Genomic DNA, 23374 nt, shown 5'->3' with positions numbered 1-23374 from the left:
GTTTTGTGCTTTCACTTTTATGACTGATGAGAATGATTGGCTCAATTTGGCTTTGGCACAGAGGTAGATATTTCATTGTAGTTCAATTGAGTTTTGTGCTTTCACTTTCACTTTTAAGCCTTTTGGGTTATGCTGCTGGTCAGGTATCTGCTTGGCAGATGTGGTGTAGTGTATATGGATTTGTCCGAATGCAGTGATGCCTCCTTGAGCTACTGATACTGATACTGCTTTCACTTTCATGACTGATCAGCTTCAGCTGGCTTTGATACAGGTGCAGGGGTGGATAGTGTTAAAACTGTGTTTTGACCTTACAGATATGTTGGCTTTATGTGGGAGTGTGGGTGTTTAAGTGTGCAGGTGTGCCTCAGTGTATTTTTGTGTTGCCAAATGTAATGCTGTTAAAAACATCAGTCTGTGTAGCTTTGCTATATCATTTTCACTCAGACTTGGTTGTCAGGTGGATTTAAGCTCCTGTTAAGTATTTTTTGATGGTAACATGTCCCTGAAACTATGTGCATGCTTTTGTTCTGCAGTATGATTAATGAAAGAACTGGCCAGTAGGTACACCATCTTTTGTACTGAAGTTAAGCAGTCAGTCTTGACATCAGTTCGGCCAGTAGAAGTACCATCCTGTGTACTGTAGAAAAGCAGTCAGTCTTGACATCAGTTCGGCCAGTAGAAGTGCCACCATCCTGTGTACTGTAGAAAAGCAGTCAGTCTTGACATCAGTTAGGTCAGTAGAAATGCCATCCTCAAAACTGAAGTAAAGCAATCAGTCTGGACATCAGTTTAGCTAGCAGAAATACCAACCCCTGTACTAAACTAAAGCAGTCAGTCTTAACATTATTTCAGCCAGTAGAAATACCATCCCCTGTACTGAATTAAAGCAGTCAGTCTTGACATAATTTCAGCCAGCAGAAATACCATCCTGTGTACTAAAAAAAAACCCCAAAAAACCCAGTCACTCTTGACATCATTTCAGCCAGTAGAAATACCATCCTGTGTACAAAAAAAAAAACCCCAAAAAACCCAGTCACTCTTGACATCAGTTCAGCCATTAGAAATGCCATCCTGTTTACTGAAGTAAAGCAATCAGTCTTGACACCAGCTCTGCCAATGCCAAGAAGTGGGAGGTGGAGCTGACGACACTAAAGAACAACAACGCCAGACTGACCGCAGCCTTGCAGGAAAGCACAGCCAATGTGGAAGAGTGGAAGAAACAGCTGGCAACATACAAGGAGGAAAATGCTCGGCTCAGGAAAAAGGTATGTGCTGCTTAGGTTGTGACTGTATGCATGTGTACATGTCAGTGTGACGGGCGGAATAGCCGAGTGGTTAAATCATTGGACTGTCAATCTGAGGGTTCCGGGTTTGAATCACGGTGACGGCGCCTGGTGGGTAAAGGGTGGAGATTTTTACGATCTCCCAGGTCAGCATATGTGCAGACCTGCTAGTGCCTGAACCCCCTTCGTGTGTATATGCAAGCAGAAGATCAAATACGCACGTTAAAGATCCTGTAATCCATGTCAGCGTTCGGTGGGTTATGGAAACAAGAATATACCCAGCATGCACACCCCCGAAAACGGAATATGGCTGCCTACATGGCGGGGTAAAAACGGTCGTACACGTAAAAGCCCACTCGTGTGCATACGAGTGAACGCAGAAGAAGAAGAAGAAGTACATGTCAGTGCATGTATAGAAATATGCAAAGTATATTGGATATACCTTCCTGTTGAGCATTGTAGTTCTTAACTGATTCTTGTAGCTTCTGGTTCAAATTGAAATTGTTGTGGGTATGGATGTTGGGGAAGGCAGCGTAAGGAACACATTTATTGAGGAACACCATTACATGTGACAGTTGTGGAGGAACACCATTACATGTGGTATTTGTGGAGGAACACCTTTTCCATGTGACAGTTGTGGAGGAACACCATTACATGTGGTATTTGTGGAGGAACACCTTTTCCATGTGACAGTTGTGGAGGAACACCATTACATGTGGTATTTGTGGAGGAACACCTTTTCCTTGTGATAATTGTGGAGGAATACATGTTCTGTGTGATGATTGTGGAGAAACACCTTTTTGATGCGATAGTTGTGTGGAGGAACACCTGTTCCATGCGATAATAGTGGAGTAACACCTTTTGTTTTTTCCATGTGATGATAGTGAGGTAACACTCTCTTTTTTTTTTTTTTTACTGTGTGATAATTATGGAGTAACAACTTTCCAAGTGGTAACTGTGGATGTGTGTGTTGGTGCAGGCTGCAGAGAAGGAGCATGAGGGGGGGCTGGCTGATGCCAGCTCGCAGCTGTTGCAGCAAGAAATGCAGGCCTTGAGCGAGGAAGCTTCCCGCTATCGGCAGGACAACCGGTCACAGCTACAGGTAATGCCTCCATATTTTAGGGTCATGGTGCTGTCAGCCTCTGGGAATGTATCAGTGTGTGTGTGTGTGTGTGTGTGTGTGCTGTTACGTGTGTGTGTGTTGATGTGTGTGGTAAGGAAAAGAGCAGGCAGTGCCAGTTTCAGGTTTTACCAGTATTACATTAACACTGCAGCCGTCTGCTTGGCAGATGTGGTGTAGCATGTATGGATCTGCTGGAACACAGTGACACCTCCTTGAGGAACCAGACCGAACTGAACTGAACCATCTGCAGTTGAGAATTATTTGTTATTGTGCTAAATCATAGACATGTTTTATTTTAACATGGTTTTTCAACATCCCCCCGGATTGTTGGAGTGTATGGCCAAGAGTCTCATTGCATGCTTACCTCCATGTAGGTGTGTGGTATTTGGTGAAGATTGTTTATTAATTTATAGGGTGGTTTTTTTTCATTCATCAGTGGAGGAAAAAAAATTAACAAAAGAAGTTATTGAAAAGCATGGGTACTTTTGCATAATCTTTTCTTTTTCTGAAAATATAACAGCTTTGTCAGTCATAATAGCATCCATAATAATGTTTAGTACAGGTGAATAATTCTGTTTCCAGAGCATCCCAAGGTACTGTTTTCTGTTCTGTTACAGACATATTAAGCTAAAACCAATAACTGCTTTAACCCTTTCGCTGCCAGGAAAATAAGATTCAAGTGAAATCTATTTGCCAGGTTTTTTTCACAAAAAAACGGGTATAATTTTTCAAAAAATTCTGTGCTCTTTGTTACTGGAAAAAGACCCATAAAAGTATATATTTTCTGAAAGGTAAATGAATAAAGAATACAAAACACATGATGTTTTCCCATTTTATATATTTTTAGTGACATGCTCTTGTTTTGAAATCAGTGTTTTGTTTTTTGTCACATTTTCAACTTGTTCATTACAAACATTAGTCAGATAATTTGCACTAAAATATATTTTCTGGACAAATGGATATCTGCACACACAAAATCATACTAGAACAACTACAGTAAAAAAAAAAAAAAAAAAAAAAAAAAAGAAAAATTAAAAAGAGATATATACACAATGCATTGCGACTTCTCCAAGTGATAATATGGATGTGAGGCCATGCCCCCTCAGTCTCCACCCCCTCCTCAGCACCCCTCTTACATGGTCACTTTATCCAGTTCTCATCAGACCGCGTTGCCTGAGTGCCAAGAAACTCGCTCACACTGTGTCCTGCTAATAATTCTGTCACTTTCTGTTGTCTGCTACAGCTGTACAGCCGGCATCACTCACTGATAGTCGGATCTTGGCCACTCTCTTGATTGCTCCCTTAATTTCTATCAAATCATCCAATAAATGTTTATCACTGTCTTCTCCTTCGAATTTATGCTTCAGTTCTTTCTGAGCATCGGCTAAAGAAAGCAATCTTGGTTGATACAGTTCGCCACGATCGCATGTTTTGAGCACGGCTTCAGTCCGACATTTTGTTGAGTGAGCGAGAAAGGAGCCAGGCAAACATTGTGACCGTAACCCAACCAAAACATTCAAATAAAGGACTGCCTCATGACGTAGATGGTGTTTCTAGCTATGAATAGAATCTAGAAAGATTCCCTGAGCTAAAACTACCAGTATTTTTGTCAATGAACTGAATGCAATCCAGGGAAAAGTCAGAATATTTCGATGACGAGTTATCTTATCATTGTGGCAGCGAAGCGTACATGCTTGCGATAAGTTATCTTGTCATATAGGCAGCCTAGGGGTTAAGGTTAAAGGTTCCACAGCCTTTAAGGCCATTGGGGCAGTGAATATCATACCCATTGTGTTTAGGGCCTGACATAGGAAGACATGACCTAGTCCTCTTTGGACATTTTTACCTTCCCCAACAGAAGTCAAGTACCCATTCACACCTGCTTCTAAGTGCATACCCCATTTATATTCTGGAAGAAATCACTTACATGATACGTTTATATTTTCTGTCTACATGTATGTGTGTTAGTATGTGTGCATTGAGGTGTTTGTAGTGTCCGATATTGTTCAGCCCACTATTAAGATGAGGTTGTACAGTGTTTGTCATGGCAGATGGTGTTGCAGGAAATATCACAGCTCAGGAAGCAGCTGGAAGAAGTGAGCGTGAGGGAAACACAGATCCCTACTTTCCAGAGGAGAATACAGGTACAGTGTAGTGGGTTGGGGATATTTCAGTGTGTTTGTGGTCAGTGTGTGTGCATGTGCGCTTGTGGTGTGCAGAGTGATTGACATTATAAAAATCCAAGTTGAATCATAACAGATATTATGTGGTCATTCAGTATGGTGTTGTGCATGTGTGTGTTTACACATCTTCAAATAAGTGAGGGTGAATACTAATGTGTTATTATAACACTTGCGTTGATTTCATTTTTTGTTGTTTTTTGTGTTGTTTTTGAAGTTGCATGTCTTAGGTTCATTGGCACAGTGTCATTGTGTGCAAGAAAGAGAGACCGAGCCTGAGGTCCATTCATCATCGTTTTTGTCCCCAGCTAACTGGCTGTGCTAGTGATCAGTTTGGAAGTTTGCACAATTCATAAATTATAACATTTGGGGGTGTTTTTGCGATTTTATTTCTTACTCATACAAATGGGTCGTCTGGGGGGGAAAGTCAGGGGAGCTAACTGGCAGTACTAAGAAGAGTTAGAAGAAATATTTTGCTCCCCAAAAACATGTTATGTCAGTGATCAGTTTTGAAGTTTACAGATAATAAATTCTAACTTTTTTGGGGGGTCGATATTATTCTTACCCATACAAAATGGGTCGCCTGTGGGGAAAGTCAGGGGAGCTAAGGGGGCTGTACTGAGTTAACCATCTTTGTGTGTCAGGACCTGGAGGAAGAGAACCACAGCCTGGGTGTCAGGGTGCAGGACCTCCAGCGACAGCTGCAGGACTCGCGCACGGGTCGGGAGAACGAGTCCCGGGAGGTGCTGGCACTGCAGGAGAAGCTGGGCTCCAAGATCACAGACATGTATGAACTGCACGAACAGATCATCGCTGCCATCCATAGGGAGTCGCACAGCTAGCACAGGGTTGTGTGACTGACTTGTCTGTCTGTCTGTCTGTCTGTCTGCCTGAAGTGAGTGGTGCGAGCATGGTGAGAGAGGTGCATGTGGGTAGGACCTGAGTAGAAGTTTGAAAAAAAAAAAGGAGGTGTGTGCGGAGATTGAAGAGATAATGTGGTGGTTACCGATCAGAACAAAAGAGTTGTGAGCAGTCTGTGGTGGATCCTGGTAGAGGGAAAAAATGCGGGTGCATGAATGAATCTGTGTCTTGAAAATGTCACAAGATTTTTTTTTGTTTTGTTGCCTGTACAGTTTGTAAAAATGGAAGTGTACATTTTTTTTGTGTGTGCATAAAGATGAGAATGCTTGTATTTTTGTGCACAAAATATACTCAAAATGGCATTGGCATTGTTTTATGTCTTTTTATAAATAGAAAGGTGTTTCATCATAAATATATTCTCAAACAGACTGTGTGGTGAAGAGAAAGTTTTTTTTTCTTCTTTTTTTGGATAATGAACATGATTTTTTTCAGTCTTCATATATTCAGTTATGTAGTTAGTGCTTTCCTTTAGCCATCATTTTTGCCGGAACAATTTTCCTTTCATATTTTTGTTGGTTCACTATGGAGTATAAAGTATTGCCAATTAGTCAACTTTTTTTTCTTTCTTTCTTTTATTAAAAATAAATAAATATATAAATAAAATTTAAAAAAACCATTGTCCTGACTGAATTGAATGAAAACTGTTGAAAACCTACACAGTTTTTCATGCGGCTGGTTGGTCAGGTAAAGTTGAAGAACTGAGCGTCTTTTTCTCAAGGTGTTTTGATGAGGGATGAATCGTAAAGCTGTGTCAAAGAACGTCTGCCATTATTATCTTTTCTGCCAAGAAACAGTGCTCTTCTTTGTGTATTTCAAAAAGAAAAAAATAATGTGTGTATGGATTATTTAGACCATAATGTTCCGGCATTGTTGGACACGTGAGACAGTCAAGGTGCTCCACATTTTATAGTCCTTGACAAGTTTGCTTGTGTCACCCCATCAGATGTGGACAAGTCTGAGGTCTCTCTCCACTGTTAGCCACTAACTTTAGTTTGTCAACGGCAGTCCCTCTTAATCTGATCTGTACATGTCCTTTTCATGGCTTGGCATGCAATCCTTGTTTTAATTACACATACTTAACCGTGACCCAACTAGTGCAGACTCCGGCAGGGGTCTGACATTGGGTCACGGTAAGTATGTTATTTAAACGCAATTTTAGATAGAAAATTTCCTTTTGCAAGGAGCCTGAGTACATGCCCCAGCTGTGTATTTGTGTTCCCACAATTAGAATTTACACAGATCTCTCATCAGTGCTGTGCCCTCAGCCCCTTCTGTAGCTGTGGTCATTTTTTTAAAACAGTATAGGGGGAAAGGGTGGGTGTTGTATGAGGGATGTTTCATTGATTTTGTAACCTTGAGCATTTTCTTTAAACCAGTTGTATTGTATTGTATTACTCTTTGTCACGACAGATTTCTCTGTGTGAAATTTGGAATTTGGCCTGCTCTCTACATGGGCATCAGCTCCATGGGAAAAGTAAATAATTGAAGAAAAATGGGGACAGGAATGAATCCGTCATTGCTGACTGTTCACACGATGCTATTTGTGATGCAGTCTTCATTGTTGGTTAAAGGATGATGCAGCCTTGATCATCGTTTTAAACTGTGTAAATCGTGTGCATCCAAATTGAGACAGAATATGCATCAGTACCAAACAATACTCGTGTGATGCATCTACAGTGATAATTAGGCAACCAGCATTGTTGTTTTTTTGTACTTTGTAAGTCTGTGAATCCAAGACATCCACTCAAATTGCTCGTTGTGCAAAGAAACCTTAAAACAATTCTTCAGACAAATGGAAGAAAAATGAATGTAACAGTAGCTTTTTCAGGTCAATTTTATGAGTTGGTTTTGCATATGAGGTGGTTTCAAATGTGAGTAGTTATTTTTGTCTTTTTCTTTGACAGATATTTAATGGTTCCTTATATTCTGTGAACTGTCTCCTTAAATTTTTCGTTTGTTAGATTAAGTGTCAAAATCGTAAATGAAAATAAGATGGTTCTGATTGTTCAGGCTGTGGGGGTTCATTGTTAAATGAAAGTTGCCATATGGTTTCTCCCAGTGATAATGTTGTGTTGTGAGACGTGTTCATGTGCATGATCTTTTTTATTTTTTTTTTTTTTTTTTCTCCTCACATGTACACTTGTTTCTGCTGGTGGCATATTAGTCTACATGTTGACAATGCCCTGCATTTCCATTTTTCCTGCTGAAGGTTGGAAGTGCACTTTGTCCAAAACTTGTGACAGTGCTGTCGTAATGAAATAGATAGACCAAGTTTTTTTCATTTTATTATTTTACATTTTATAAAAGCCTGGGAGCACATTCAGTAAATGTCATTTCAGTGTCGTTGCTGGCCAGTATATGATGAATTCTTGCCTTCTTCATTTTACTGATTCTCTTTCTCTCTCTCTCTCTCTCTTTCTCTCTCTTTCTCTCCCCCCCCCCCCCCCCCTCTCTCTCTCTCTGTCTCTTTCTCTGTCTTTCTTTTATTATGATTTAGATGAATGAATGTACATATAATTTGCTTATTTAAATGTGTATGGACTTTTTGATTCATTGTTAATCTTTATTCTTTATTTATAATGCAGATTCAAGTTGAGCAATGCTTTGTTTGTACATTCATTTGATGTACAATATCTTTCTTTTTTCCCCATTTTCTTCCCATATTTATGTAAAATTACAATGAGTCAGAAAAAAGTACAGTTCATTTCAGTCGTGGTTGCATTGAACAGCTGCTGGACAAAAAAAAAAAAAAAAAAAGGTTAAAAAAAAAAGAAGGTTATTTTGTCATGATTGGAACTGGAAATATCATAAGATGTATGTGTCAGTATATGTCTGATATGGCTGGACAAGGAGTGTGGGGGAGACTTTTGTGTGTCTTTTTCCTCCTGCTTATCTTTTGCCTCTCTGTAACTGGAGTATTTTTTTTTTTAGTTTAAAGGAGACTGGTTTCTTTTCCTTTTTTTCTGTCCTCCTCGTTTCTAGTGATTTCAATCACATTCATCCTTTGATTTCTTCGCTGCCTGCCTTGTGTTTTTAGTGATTTCAATCGCATTCATCCTTTGATTTCTTCGCTGCCTTCCTTGTGTTTCTAGTGATTTCAATCACATTCATCCTTTGATTTCTTCGCTGCCTCCCTTGTGTTTCTGGTGATTTCAATCACATTCATCCTTTGATTTCTTCACTGCCTTCCTTGTGTTTCTTGTGATTTCAATCACATTCATCCTTTGATTTCTTCTCTGCCTCCCTTGTGTTTTTAGTGATTTCAATCACATTCATCCTTTGATTTCTTCGCTGCCTTCCTTGTGTTTCTAGTGATTTCAATCGCATTCATCCTTTGATTTCTTCGCTGCCTTCCTTGTGTTTCTAGTGATTTCAATCGCATTCATCCTTTGATTTCTTCACTGCCTTCCTTGTGTTTCTAGTGATTTCAATCGCATTCATCCTCTGACTTCCTCACTGTTAGCATTCCTGCACCTGTTCTGACCAATCCCTCAGTGAATGGAAAGAGGACTGTGTAAGAGTCCAGAGAGTATCACAAGTCTTCCAGATACCCACTCTCTGGATGCTGATGTTGGGTGGTGTGAGCATACTTTGATATGACCGTTCTGTTTTTATCTCCATTGATCTGTGGTCAGATTGTTGTTCAACTGGGGTCCTGCCTGGGAAGGACTTGGACTTTGAAGTTGAGCCATCATGAATAATTATGACTTTTTTTTTTTCATTTGAGGTGGGGTATGATTGTTTGGGATGAAAGAGGGAGGGTAACTTATCTGACATTTCAAAGATCTTGATGTTTTTTCCTTTTTTTTTCAGGGTCCATTTTTGTGACATAAATGACATTTTGTGTTTCCCCAAAAATGGTCATGTCGGTTTTCGGATCTCTCAAATGTTAAGCAGTTTGGAGACAAAGAAGAACAAACATTAGAGCAGGAATATAGTTTGTTGGCAGGAACATGGATCTTTTATTTTGTGTCAGAGTTGTTGTTTTTTAACAAGTGCAGTTTGTTGTGGTACTGCCTGTTTTACATCATTATCTGTCTTCATTTTGGTGTTTTAGATTCAGTGTGTTGTGAAACTGATGGAACAACAACAGCAAGGTGGTAACTTTAAAACTTCTGTGTGTTATGAAGATGGTAGCAGATTGCTGTGTGGTTAACAGTGTGTCAGTAATCTTTCAGAAAATGGGAGTGTGGGTGAGAGCTATCTCCCCATGTCAGCATGGAATGATGTTAAAGATATGTGGTGGCTAAGTACCATAAATATATTTTTGGCATAATCACCTATGTCCTTTCAGCTGCTTGTCATTTTGCAGCTATGAAACTCCTCTCAATTGAATTCTGTTTAAAATTTTGAAGGGGAAGTCAGTAAGGAATGATCAGAATTGTTGGCATTGGATTGCTGGTCAACTCCCAAGGTAGAGATCTGCCAGTTATGATGATGACACCAGTTTACTGTTTTGAATGTCATTACTTTATCAGTGATGAATGGAAAATAAACAAAAAAAACCCGTACTGAATCAGTGATTTTTCCTCAAGTGATTCCATTTTGACAACACTGACATTTGGCTTGGTGTCATGAGATGAGGATATATTTCAGGGTGTACGTGTTTTTGTTTTCTTTGTGGGAAGTCCTGGATGAGCAGCAAGGATGCCAATGTTTTTGACTCGTGCTTTTGTAATATTTCGTTACTGCTGTCAGAGAAGTCTTGGCATTCAGATACTTGGTGATTAGTTGATGCATTATATGAACTTCTGAGCTTGGATAGTTAATTTATATTATTTTATGTGGTGTGCAACATTCGCATCTGTACAGACTAAACAGCAGGTGCACAGCTGGAGAAGAAAAAGGAGAAATGAGATTGGGAGGGTGAGGGGGGGAGTAATTGTATGATCATACAATAAAGTGAGTAGTCATTTCCCTTTGAAAAGGAGAAACCGAAGAAGTTAGACAGCAGCCCTTTACAAACATTGATATTCAGTTTACACTGGTCTCTCAAGATAATGGAATTTGTGCTGAACTTTGCAGTGTTAGCCTACACATTTTCCTTCGTTTTTTGAGGGGAGGGGGAGTGGGGGGTATGTTTGTACGTATTTGTACACCCTTCAGTCTGACTGGCTTGTTTGGAATAACATTTTTGAGGGCAGATATACTGCTGTCATAATAATGGTAATTGATTGAAATAAAACCATGTATTTTAAGGGGGATTTTTTTGTTTCATTGGTTTGTTTTTGTTTTTGTTTTTTTTTGGGGGGGGGGAGGGTTGGTATCATTTGGTTGAAGAAATAAACATTCTGCTAGCAAAAAGTACACCACACAAATATTTATCACTTTTCTTATGCCGTCGATAATTTGTCCAGATTTTTCAGCACACTCATATCATTTATTTTATTTAAAAAATTTTTTTTTTTTTTTAAATTAATGAAGCCCTTTCACAGTCACCCTTCCCTTTCCCACCCCTATAGTTTGATTTTAAAGCATTTGGAAGTGACAGGACTATATTTAAGAATTTGGTCTCTTCTTTCTTGTTGCAGTTACTATACTCTTAAGGTCAAGTTGCAGAGACAGTGTGCGGCGATGTCTGTGCAGGATCCTACAGCTTCTCCATCCTTTAGGCCCACCACTTGAAGTCAGGTGTGACTTGGTGAGCTTCATGGTCAAGCTCCTATGGAATGAACTGTGTTGCTTTGCAGATGTGTGTTTTTGTTATTGTTCTTGTGACATTTTTTGTTGAAGCGGGTTTTTGTTGTTTTTGTTTTCCCCCCAAGTTTGGCAGTCCTGAGTCGTGTTTCTTAAACATGAGCACACTTGCGTGCTAGTGGCGAGGGCAAGGAGTATATATGCGCAATGAAATGAATGCAAGGCAGGAAGATTTATCCTTACCTTGCAGCAAAGTTGCTCTGGGAGCAACCTAGCCTTGACTGGTGAGAACCTAGCCACTCTTGCTGCAAGGTAGAAAAAGAAAATCACCTTCCTATCGTGTCTGGCGAGAACCTCACCAAACTAGCGTGTAAGAAACGCACTCTGATATGGCTCTGTGCGGTCGGCTGGACTGTAAGCAACAATGTCAAAGGTCTGAGGCCACAGTTCATCAAAGGTGGGATATCCAGGAGTTGGGTTTCTGTATAGGTCATCCACACGTGGAATTACTTTAATGTTGGAATAACCCTGCAGTAGCGCCAACATCGAATCAGCATGAACAGTTGACAGGATATTGCGTTGTTATTGCAAACAGTTCGCAAGATATTTGTTATTATGTCTGAATGCATGCATCGGTTTGCATTATCCTTATTCTTGACATGGAGATCAAGGGTGTTATAATTTACCAGCTTTCAGAGACAGAAAATGTGTATCACTTTTTGGTTATGGACAGGGATAAGTATGAATGAAATATGTGATGTGAAGTCTTCCATTTGGGGGATTGCCTCATGTTTAGTTGGCAGCATTTTTTTTTTTTTTTTTTTTTTTTTTTTTTGTGGTTGTTGTTGTTGGTCATATAGCTTTATGTCAATGATTGTAGTTTGTGTGGGGAGAACAGTCAGTACTGAAAGCATCTCACTTATTTCAGTACGTCCAAGTTATACTGCTCCCAAGGGTTGCTTTCGAAACCATTGCCACTAACACAGTTTGAAGAGAAAAAAAACTTGTTTCTACATCAACCATTATTTGGTTGAAAAATTGTGAACACGTTTTTTTTCTTTCTTTTTTTTCTTTTTAAGGGGTGGGTTGCAGTTTAGCGTTACATTGCTCAAAGAGTGGCCTTAACTCCATCCATGGTGGGTCTAGTCATGACACATTAGAGCAATCAGTCCACATGTGTTGTGTGTGGACTTCCTCTTACCTCTTGAGCTGGGATGGGGTCATATACACATTGATAACACATCCACGGCTTTGTATCACCTTGTTTGGATATTGGCGACGTCCAGTTTGTCTCTGTCATAGCTGTTTTCAGATTGGTGTGGTTTTCTGCTGTGTTTTTTTTTGTTGTTTTTTTTTTTTTAAAGTTATTTTACCTCCTGCCCCTGGAGTGAAGTGTTTCACCTTTGGAATACATAAATCCGACACTAAATCAGACCATTGCAATTGCTTTCTGTCTTTTTGATATGTATGTATGACTTTATCAACCATTCTTACAGGGGAAATAACATTCTGTTGGAATACAGTTGAAATGATCTCTTAAAAAAAGTTCCATTATCAACAAACAGAAGCACTCTTCCTTTGGTTTATGTGCAGAGAGATAGCAACTGTTGCGATTTTGTCAGTCACAGTTTGTTCCGACTTTACTCCAACATCAGAATTGTTCCGAGTTCATTTTCAACTACATGGCATGGTCACATGCTTTCCATGCCTCACATGATGATTTTCAGCTAATCGCGTGCATGTTTACATTGAAACAGCAGTGAGTGCACCAATCAGCTTAATCATTTGCCCGAACAAGAGAGAACGTGGCTAAATCGAGTGGCATCTGGGTCAAACAGCGTCTGTCCCCATTTGCTGATGTGACTTGGAGTCCAAGCGTTCCTACCAAATTCAAAATGTTCAGCCAAATTTCCTGATTGTTCCTACAAACACTTGAAAGGGGTTGGCATCTGTGTATGCACATCTTACTGCCTTGGTTGCATCAGTCCTCAAAGTGTAGAGAAGTTGATGATTTATAAAAGGAAAGAAAGCATTTTCACTGGTATTACCTAAAACTTCTGGACTATATAATTGAATATTACCACAATATGTTATTATGAACTATTACCATTTTAATTTCTTCCTGTTGTTGCGGTTAACCTGTGTTTAGTGATGGTATTGGCAGTAACATGAGGTTGTGAAAGAAGAAAAATGTTATCTGTAAAAGTTGCATATTAATGTGTACATTTAAAATAAAATGTCATATTTATTTACATCATATACAGTAGTGAAACAAAATTAGCATATCAGTATTTGCACAGAAAATGAATTATGAAAATTTATAAAACAGTTTTTCCCTCCACCTTGGTTTTGGTTGACCTGTTTGATATTTTACGAGGTTTCATTTGAATTTCATTTTCCAGTCTTCTTATAAAAATGCAAACACAGACCTAATTATAAAGTTGATATTTACATAATTATTTGTGTACCTTGCTCATATTTACCATGTTTTGTATTTATGAACATTAAACATGTATAATACCCATTAGCAGTTTAGTCTGTCTGCTGCAAAACTTTTGTAAGAAAATATGTAATATATTCATTTATTTCTTTTCTTGAATTTTTTTTTTATGTTGTGTTTTTTGTTGTTGTTGCTGCTGTTGCTTTGCTTTTTGTTTTGTTTTTGCCTTTCTTCAGCTCCACCAGTCAGTCTCCTCTGATTCTGCCTTTTGTGGGTGTGTGGGTAGGTGGAGACGCAAGTGGGTGTATACACTAGTGAATGAATATATCTCACCATTTATGTCAGACAGCATGTAAATAAGTGGCAAGGGGATGTATCATAATAATGATTTTAACAACGAACAAAAAAGCAACCTGAATGAACTGAAATGGCCATGTGACTGAAAAGATGAAGAAATGTATGTTTGCGAGGTCAGATCAAGAAGCCTCATAGTGTGCGCTTGTGTCTTTTTCGTTTAAGATGTTGTGTGCATGTTTTTCTCAGACCTCTTCCTCAGGCATGGAGGGGTGGGTATTATTTCATCTGAAGGGGAAACTGTGCATGGCTGAAAGGAGTGGTATTTGGACCATATTTTTTACGAAAGATCCATCTGTAAACTATCCGGTTTATCATCCATCGTCTGTGAACTATCCTTTTTATTGCTGCTTGCCAGGCTGAACACACAGTAACTTGCTACCTATGGCCCTGTGCAGTTGACTTGGCCTCGAGCCTGATCAGCTGATTGAGCTTTGATATTGTTGTACCGGGGTTTACGGGATCGGGTTGTGCACACTGCATCATTTCATGTCATTTATTTATTGCAGCCTGGACTTTTGGTCCACAGATCTGTGGTTCGAATCTCAGCACCCTAGGGATGGGTGGAGATTTAACTTTTCACCCAGGTCAGCATGTGTGCAGATTTCGTTGTGCCTTAACCCCCCCTCATGCGTGTTGATATGCACATCTGATCTGCTCATTGAAGATCCCATGATCCATGTCCGAATGTGATGGACTATGGAAACAAAAAATACACAGCTTGAAATGTACACCAGAATGACCCTGAAGTTCATGGTTGTGCATATTGGAAAAAAAAAATATGTGGCCCATATGCAGGCTAATTGTATTTTTACGGAATTGACCCATTTCAATGGAGGCATGTCTGTCAGATTACTGTCTTTTACACCTGCCTTGTTATATTGGCTTGTTATGTTCTCTCCCAAAGAGAATTTGAAGTGTACGGTCTGTTTAAGCTGCAGTTCTTTCTGTGGTCTGTTTACTGAACCTGTTCTTTGATAAGCCTGTCAAATCAAGCCATTTTTGTAAGTTAAAAATATGCAGGATCTCCGACAATCATTCTAATGTATGAGGTAGAAAAGCATTACAGACCTGTTAATTCCAAGGGGTAGGAAGTATCTCCTTTTTTGTATGCTCTTTAGAGAAAAAGCTGAGTGTGCAAGGGTACAGATGTGTGTGCAAGTGTTCTGTCCCCCATATCATTTTCAAAGTTGGTTGTTAAATGCATAGTCTCAGTTTGTGCCAGGGCGTCTTGTTCATTCCCAGATCACTCTTGTGAACATTGTGTTGTAACAATACATGACATCACTGGCTGGCTCTTGTTCATGAACCCAGTGTGAAAGGCTGGAAGAAATGTGGCACACATGCTTAACTTTTGCAGCTTGGATATTTATATTAACAATGTTGATGAAAATAAATTATGTACTAATTTTTGTGTAAGTGTTAGCGCAAGAAGTGGGATGGAATGAATGAAAACTGGTCACCATTTATGCCATGGTGAGAAAAAAAAAGTTTGGATAAAGACTGAAAATAGAGCAGAAGGAAAAGATGGCTCGTTTATAGTGGAACTGTCAGTCAAGAAAAACTGTTGCAACAAAGTGAGACAGAGATTAGAGGCCTATTTTCATCAAGATTTACATGCATGTGGAATAAGAAAATATTAGGAAGGGGGTGAGTAGAATGAGGGTGTTAATAAAACCAAGAATGCAAACAACTGCATGAGAGAAAATGGAAAAATCAAACTCCTTTTGAGATATATTCACACATACAGGAAAAAATCCTGATATGATGACCTTCACTAGTTACATCCCCTCACTTCTCATATTGGTTACACACACCGACAATTATGTTTCTCTTTATTTTGTCATCAATGATCATGTTCTCCCTACAAACAAGTCACCTGAACAGCTGTTATTTTTTCTCAATACCCAGTGACATTGTTGCACTGCACAAAAGAAAATGGACATGTACACAGCTTTAGTTCTTATGAGCGTCTGGTTCAAGACAAATCATGACACTGTCATACAGCACTCGCACTGAAAACAGGTACAGATCAGTTGGAAACAATGCACACATACAGGCTCAACCCATTCTAAGCAATACAGATGCACAAAACCATGTACACAAATATATATATCTTTTGCATGTATAAAAAGTGGACTGACTGAAGAATTGTACACATACACTAAACACCCAATGTTACGGACATGTGGTAAGAGTGCCTGTCATTCAAGCAGAGGACTCCAAACTCTGATGGTGACTTGCCTGCCTGCCTCCTCAAAGAGACCCTGAGAGGCAAGCTGGAAGATATCCTTTTGGAAGATACTGAAAACAGTTACCTTATTCAGAACGCACTCGATGCAAACTGAAACTGTTCCATAGCAACAACAATGATATCCTCTACAAAACTAGGCCAACAAATTTTCCTGAAAAAAAAAATCTTAGGCTTCACTGAAAACACAGGCAGAAAATTAGGTTAGCAATGAAGTACAATACACATCAACTAAAAGTAGCATTAAAAAAAAAAACCCATCTTCTTGTGAGACCACAGAGGCAATGAAATAAGTGCACAGAAAGAGGAAAGTTAAGACAGTAACATCAAGGCTGAGAACAAAGAGCACAGGCAGTAGCAGAGCTGTCTTACCAATATCATTATAAAATATATGTCCAGAATCAAACCTGTATTTCTTCATGGGAATTGTGATTTTCTTTGTTTTTTTGTTTTTTTTTTACTAGCTGACAGAAATGAATTGCCAAAATCTGGCGTACATAACTCCAGCATTAAGTTCTAAAATACTATGAATGTTCATAAAACATGATGATATAAACATGACTTCACAGTCACAAAAGTCATCAGACATGTGTGCTGAGTGTCAACAGCCAAACTAAAAACCACAGATCTCAGCTGAATAGGAATTGACAGATGTGTACATCACATTCACAACAATATGACAACATGTACCAAATGTAACACTAGCAGATGAACAAAACAAGAAAAAAATATGAGCATAAAGACAGAGCAAATTAGATAAACACATGCACAAAGCACAAACACATGGACAAGAGTTATTGGGAAACTGTAAACATGCAAACACACACACACAATCTCACATGCTAAAACCATGTGAATTTATCTGAACTGCAAAGTACTGCAAAGTGCTGCACATTCAGATTAGGTTTGAATTAACACTGCTCAAAAATCAACAAAGAATGCTTCAGAACCAAATGTAATGAAAAAAAAGGGGGGGATTTATGCAAATTTCCTGTCCAATATTACCCTCTTACAAGTAAACAATGCAAAGCAAACTGTCAGAAATAAGAATGTAAGTAATTTAAATAAATGTGCTCTCTGAAATAAGAATGTAAGTAATTTAAATAAATGTGCTCTCTTCTGTCAAATTTACAGGTAAGAATGATGAAAACTGGTGAACCAGCCTTCAAAGTGACAGATGAGCATGTTTACATGTTTCAGTGTTGTCTACCAGGTCTTTCTTTTCAACAAAAACTTTTGACAGTCCTACTGAGTTCATCTGATCCTTGAAGTGCCAAACTATTGAGTTCATCTGATCCTTGAAGTGCCAAACTAACTACAATAAGACGCTATGTCAACTCCATAAAAGCTACTAGTTGCTGTGGCGAAGTAGTTTGCATCACAGGCTGAAGGTTGGCATTCAACTGCCAGAGGAAGTGGGGTTTGTTGCCTACAGCCAGTTCTTACCCAGGGTTGAGTGTGCTGTGGACTTAAATGGGAGGACTGGGACCACAAAGGCAAGTATCATCCACTTTACAGATGCGGCTTTGGGTGTGTTGCTCTAATTTCCTGACCAACAAAGTGTCTGTATGTGTTGGACCTGGTTTACATCAAGATACCATGAAATGAAGCAGAGTACTGCCTTGTCATGTCCCAAACCTAAAATGGAACCCCATCGCCTCCTCCTCCATCATCAATAAAGAATTTTTTTTAAAAAATAATAATAATACCCAGTTCAACCCTGGGGAGTTTACCAACTTGGCAAGCTTTCATGCCATAATGATGCAGAAAAAAGATAAACTGTTTCTCCTCCAAATCATAAGTGGACATATCCGCAAATACTGCAGAAGTCAGTTTCCTTTCTTCCAGTTTATGCTTATGTAGGAAAATGAAAAACTGTTTTCATGAGACAAATTTGGTTGCCAGAGCAATGCTCAAGCACAAGGATCAATTAGTTTAAAAACATTTTTTTTTTTTTTTTTTTTTTTTTTGTTCCAAGTTGTGGTGACCTCAGTTTTAATACCACTCCACTTCCATGCTTGGTGGTGAGTCTATCAAGGTCTGTGGTGTAGGCCGATTCATAGGGGACCATCACTGGAGGGATGTAATGGCATTCACTTAGTCTGACTCCACGATTATACCATTATTGTCTTCAGTTGGGGGGTGTAGTAGTCGGTGTCCTTAGTACGACAGAACAGGCACTACTGGACACCAGAGTGACCTGGCAGCAATGCAATGTCTCCTCTGATGTGTGGCCTCCTGGTGACATAACATCAATAGTTCCCTGAGAACTGCCAGTGCTGGAACTGAGACAGGTGAACCTGGAAGTGGCTGTGTATGGGGGACTCAGAATAAGCAGCATGGGAGTAATGCCAGTGAAACAGTGTAGATAATGGGGCAGTAAAAAATAAAGAATAGAATAATAAATCAAAAGCTGGCAACCAAGGACCAAGCTTTCAACATTTTTTGAAGAGGATCTCAGGACATTTAAGACTTCTGCTGCAAGTACACACACAAAAAAAAACAACCCTCACTTCCAGTCATGCTTCAGAAAGGAAACACCCCATCACCTTCTGCTTTCTTTGGAATTCTCCCAAACCATATTTTACTCAGATTTAAGTAACTGAAATTTAAAGTATGAAACACATACAAGCTGGTTTTCTTTTAATGCCAGCCTTTAAGTTTGTTCAACTGAAAGTGAAATATTTGTTTCACAAATGCTTGTTAAATATTTGCTTGAGCAGTACTCTAAAAACAAAAATGGACAAAAAATTGTTTGCTCATAAGTCACACACTTATTTCTCTTGAAAACCAAATTATGAGATTGTGAAGAGCTAACAAATCATGTAAAAAGGGTGAACGACAGTGAACGTGGAAAACGACCCCCATGACATAATGACAAGTCTGACGGTTTGAGAGAGAAAGAAAGGGGATGTTTGTTACTGAGACTGATGTATTAATCGTTCTTTCACTGTCATTTGTTTTTTCACAATGGCATTATTTATGAATTTATATATTCATCTACAAGTGTGTATGTATCTTTGTTGCTTATAGTCCAACCAACCACACAGGGCCATATCCAGACTGAAAAACTGTTGCTGATAATCCCACAGAACCGAAAATAAAACATTTGAAAAAGAAAATAATGCACAAGTCAAAACACGCCTATTACACTGAATGTTCCGTCAAGTTTTCGCCAGAGGATTAGAATTAACTTGAACACAAACACAACTATTCCGAACATAAAAATCAATACATAAACTCATATATAATAAAAGGCATACTAAACCGAGCATTCCCAAAAGCCACCTCACATGTTCTCGGTGAAAAAAAAAAAAAATAGAGAATACAACCCAGTAAGAGTGACAATTAAAATCTCCAGAAAAAGACAAAAACTATTCATGGCTTTCTAGAAAGAAGAACAAAAGTACAGGCGAATGGACCAGCAAGGCAGAGAATAGGAAAGAAAAAGGATGAGAGAAAGAAAAGGGAAAAGACAAAGAGTGACAGGAAACATCTAGCACAGATTTCCAACCAAGTGTGGACACCATTCATTCTGAAAAAAGATCCCCGGCATCTCTACAGGACAAATATATAATAAATAAAATTGTGTCCACATAGAATGTGTGTGAGTGTTGAGGGTATGGGTGTGGCTGAACTAGGAAAGGGAGCCATGGTGATGCTTTATCACTTAAAGTGAGCATTTAGGATTTGTACGTGAGCAAACCAGTAGATGTAGTAGATAAAAGCTGTGGCATACCCAAGGACTGGTTCAGTAACCCTTCTTCTTCTTCTGCGTTCACTCGTATGCACACGAGTGGGCTTTTACGTGTATGACCGTTTTTACCCCGCCATGTAGGCAGCCATACTCTGTTTTCAGGGGTGTGCATGCTGGGTATATTCTTGTTTCCAAAACCCACCGAACGCTGATATGGATTACAGGATCTTTAACGTGCGTATTTGATCTTCTGCTTGCATGTACACACGAAGGGGGTTCAGGCACTAGCAGGTCTGCACATATGTTGACCTGGGAGATCGTAAAAATCTGGGAGATCGTAAAAATCTCCACCCTTTACCCACCAGGCACCGTCACCGTGATTCGAACCCGGGACCCTCAGATTGACAGTCCAACGCTTTAACCACTCGGCTATTGCGCCTGTCGTTCAGTAACCCAAATCTGCAGCATGCTGACAATGAAGGGGAAAAAAAAAAAAAAAAACCAACGTAATAGAGCTTAACATTTCAGTAGCTAGGCACAAGACTGTTCATCACACATACGACAGGATACAAGCCAAAATAAATCAGTTAGTTTCACACACGGCACACACACCATCCCCCCACCAATCTCATTGCCAGAAAATTAAAAAAAATGAGCAGGGAAAGAACGGTGCAGACAAGAGAAAAAATAAATAAATAAAAATTTAAAAAACATGAAGAAAAAAAAGAGCATCTTTGTCACACTTAATTAGAATACAGGTCAGAGTCAATCCAACTATGTCACACTGGAATGCATGACTCGACTAACAGGTAAGAAAAAAAAAAATCTTAAACTCCAGAAAAAATAAGAAGTTTTTTAAATCAGGAAAACACAGGCAGAAAAAAAATAAAACAAGAGTTCCTGTTCTCACTGAAGTGAACACAATCTGGTTAAGTAGCAGTCACCCGATCACAAAATCACTCACACACAGCAGGCACACAGAGCATTCAACCCACGCACAGGACCAGTGTGAAGCTTTCACACCCACACACACACCCTCATGCATGTGACCTATATCATCAGAATCCAAGCAAGAATAAAACATCTTGATGTGGCCTGATCCCCACATGTTCCCTATCACAGTGACAAGTTAAGGGGTATCTAATTCACATGAGAAAGCCTGAAACTTGTAGCGGTGATGATTTCAATGAATTGGGTGAGCAATGGAGTCTGTGTTTATCAGCAATGACTTTATCAAGGAGAGTATGCGATCGGACAAGCACATTTTCTTTTCAGTTTTAGAGGCGGTTTTTTTTTTCCCTTTCAGACCAGTTTCCAGCTTTATTTTTCAATACACAGACCAGGACCAGCCACCCAACTTTGCTGTCTTCTTATAAGTATTTCTTGCTTACAAGTTTAAACCCTGAAAATGCTTGCACCTAATGACTTAAAAAAAATCTTTAAACTAAAGGAAAGATCTACTTCACTGAAAAAGGCAAAATGTTTATTCCATCTAACAAATGCAAATATATAATTTCTTTCTTCTTTTTTTTTTCTTCCTTTAATCAACATGGTACACTGTGAGTATAACCTCTCACCAATGAACCTTTCAACCTGGATTTTGTTAAAAACAAACCAAAAACCCTGTAAAAAAAAAAAAACTTTATAAAAAAAAAAAAAAGTACAAAAAAAGGTGGGGAAATTTTAACATTTGTTTTGTTTCAGCCAAACTCTGCTTGCCACTGCTCAGTGCTCTCACTCACCACCAGTCATCCACAGACAACTGACTCGTAATCACTGGCTGACAGCTGTCAAAATTATATCTCTTTCATTAACAAATTACAACAAAACATTAAACTACAAAACAAAACTTTGGGATATAATCCATAGAATATCATACTATGAACTGAACTGCTTTAAATGATGGAGTCTCCTGTTGGACCGACGGATGAGTAGGCAGGCAGGCTTATCTGTCGGTGTGTGTCCTCATATGGGAGAAGAGGCCGATTCTGGATGCGCAGCACTTCCCACAGGTGTTGCAAGGGAAAACGTCTCCAGAAGTTGAGCCCTGCTTCCTTCACTCACACTTCTCCTTAATGGCCAGTGTTCTCTTGTTTTCAAACATTTTTATGCCACTAGAGCACAGTATCCTCCAGCGAGAGCAGTGAAGGGCATGATATATCCAAATTAATTACTTATTCAAATGGCTGCATGCCAAGCTTAAATCTACTAAACTTAAAAAAAAAAAAAAAACATTACTGAACACCTGAACGGAATAAAAGAAAACAAGATACAGCTGGATTGTGAAAAGTAGCACTCTGCTTCAGTAACCACAGTGCACTTGCATCTTCTGATATCCTCAAAACAACAAAGTGCAGTGGCCATGTGCTCAGTTTCACTATCCTTGTCACTTCAATTTTGTATCCTGAAAGCATTTCCCAGTCTTTTCTTTTTCTTCTTTTTTCAATTTTTTTTTTTTTTTTTAAATATACTACTTCAATTCTATTTCCAATGATCGCATTTCCCCACCATTTTAATGTCCATTCTGAAAAATGTCCTGCCATTTTCATTTCAATTCCAAGTCTGTCTGCCTCTGAATATTCCTCTGAACAGGAAGAGGGTGTATGTGCATAGTCACACCTGCACATCTATTGTCAAAGATGGTGTTTATCACTGTATCAGTCAGAGTGAACTTCAGCATCTTTTCTCTCTTTTTTTGTCTTACATCCACTTATTAGTGGCTTAGACACACTGGCAAAGAGTAGTTTACAGATCATTACCATTCATGAAAAAATTCCTTGGATATTCATTAAAATTTTAATACAGTTCCAAACCTTATGGGAAACACATCTCCTAATCCCTGTTTGCTATGCGATCTCCAGTCAAGTCTCGAGCCTCACTTTCACAACCTCTGATCCCCAGTATTTATCTCCTCCCTTCACATTTCTTTCCCAATCTTGTTCCCCCCTCACACCCTCCCCTCCCCTATCGTTCATAACTTTCACTTATTCAGAATGAAAAAAAAAAAGTACAGTAACTCGTCAGAAGACAGCAAATGTGTCTGAACCAACTTCTTCAATAACAGAAACACCCCAAAAAATCTCAACTTGATATACACACACACATGAATCCTTTCCACTGAATGGATCACTCCATTTTCTGCTGACAAGCATTAGACAAAGCTTACCTCTAGTGTAACACTCCAATCCCAGGCGTCTCTCTCCAGGATAAAAGGCTGTGACACTGAAGTGTCCAACCAGCCAGGTCAATGAATTAGTCACACACACACACACACACACACACATAATACAAGCTTTGGATAAAAAAAACAAAAATGCACACAGAGTACACTTTGCTCCCAGGGCATCAACATTGTCAACATTTTCAAAATGAGGCAGTCGTCGTTTTCGCAAACCAATACTAGCAGGGCTGCTCGGAAACAAGAGCAGTCCACCCGCTTTTTGTGCATCAAACATAAAACAAGCACATGTGAATGAGATCCTGAAAAA

At 39.0% G+C, this 23374-nt stretch overlaps 1 protein-coding gene across 2 annotated transcripts in view; it reads left to right on the top strand.

Moving 5' to 3' along the window:
* LOC143282155 (homer protein homolog 1-like) overlaps positions 1-15350 on the top strand; it is a 55339-nt gene extending 39989 nt beyond the window's left edge. For both annotated transcript variants that reach the window (XM_076587703.1, XM_076587702.1), the window contains 5 exons: positions 1109-1265; positions 2263-2385; positions 4470-4550; positions 5231-5373; positions 11039-15350. In XM_076587703.1, the coding sequence (XP_076443818.1) occupies positions 1109-1265; positions 2263-2385; positions 4470-4550; positions 5231-5373; positions 11039-11132 (598 nt within the window). In that variant the 3' untranslated portion in view covers positions 11133-15350. The remainder of the gene's footprint in view (positions 1-1108; positions 1266-2262; positions 2386-4469; positions 4551-5230; positions 5374-11038) is intronic.
* Positions 15351-23374: the final 8024 nt, after the last annotated feature.

This window comes from Babylonia areolata, chromosome 5 (genome assembly GCF_041734735.1).
Source record: "Babylonia areolata isolate BAREFJ2019XMU chromosome 5, ASM4173473v1, whole genome shotgun sequence".
Taxonomy (NCBI): Eukaryota; Metazoa; Mollusca; class Gastropoda; order Neogastropoda; family Buccinidae; genus Babylonia; species Babylonia areolata.
This window is presented reverse-complemented; position numbering and strand designations above follow the sequence as displayed.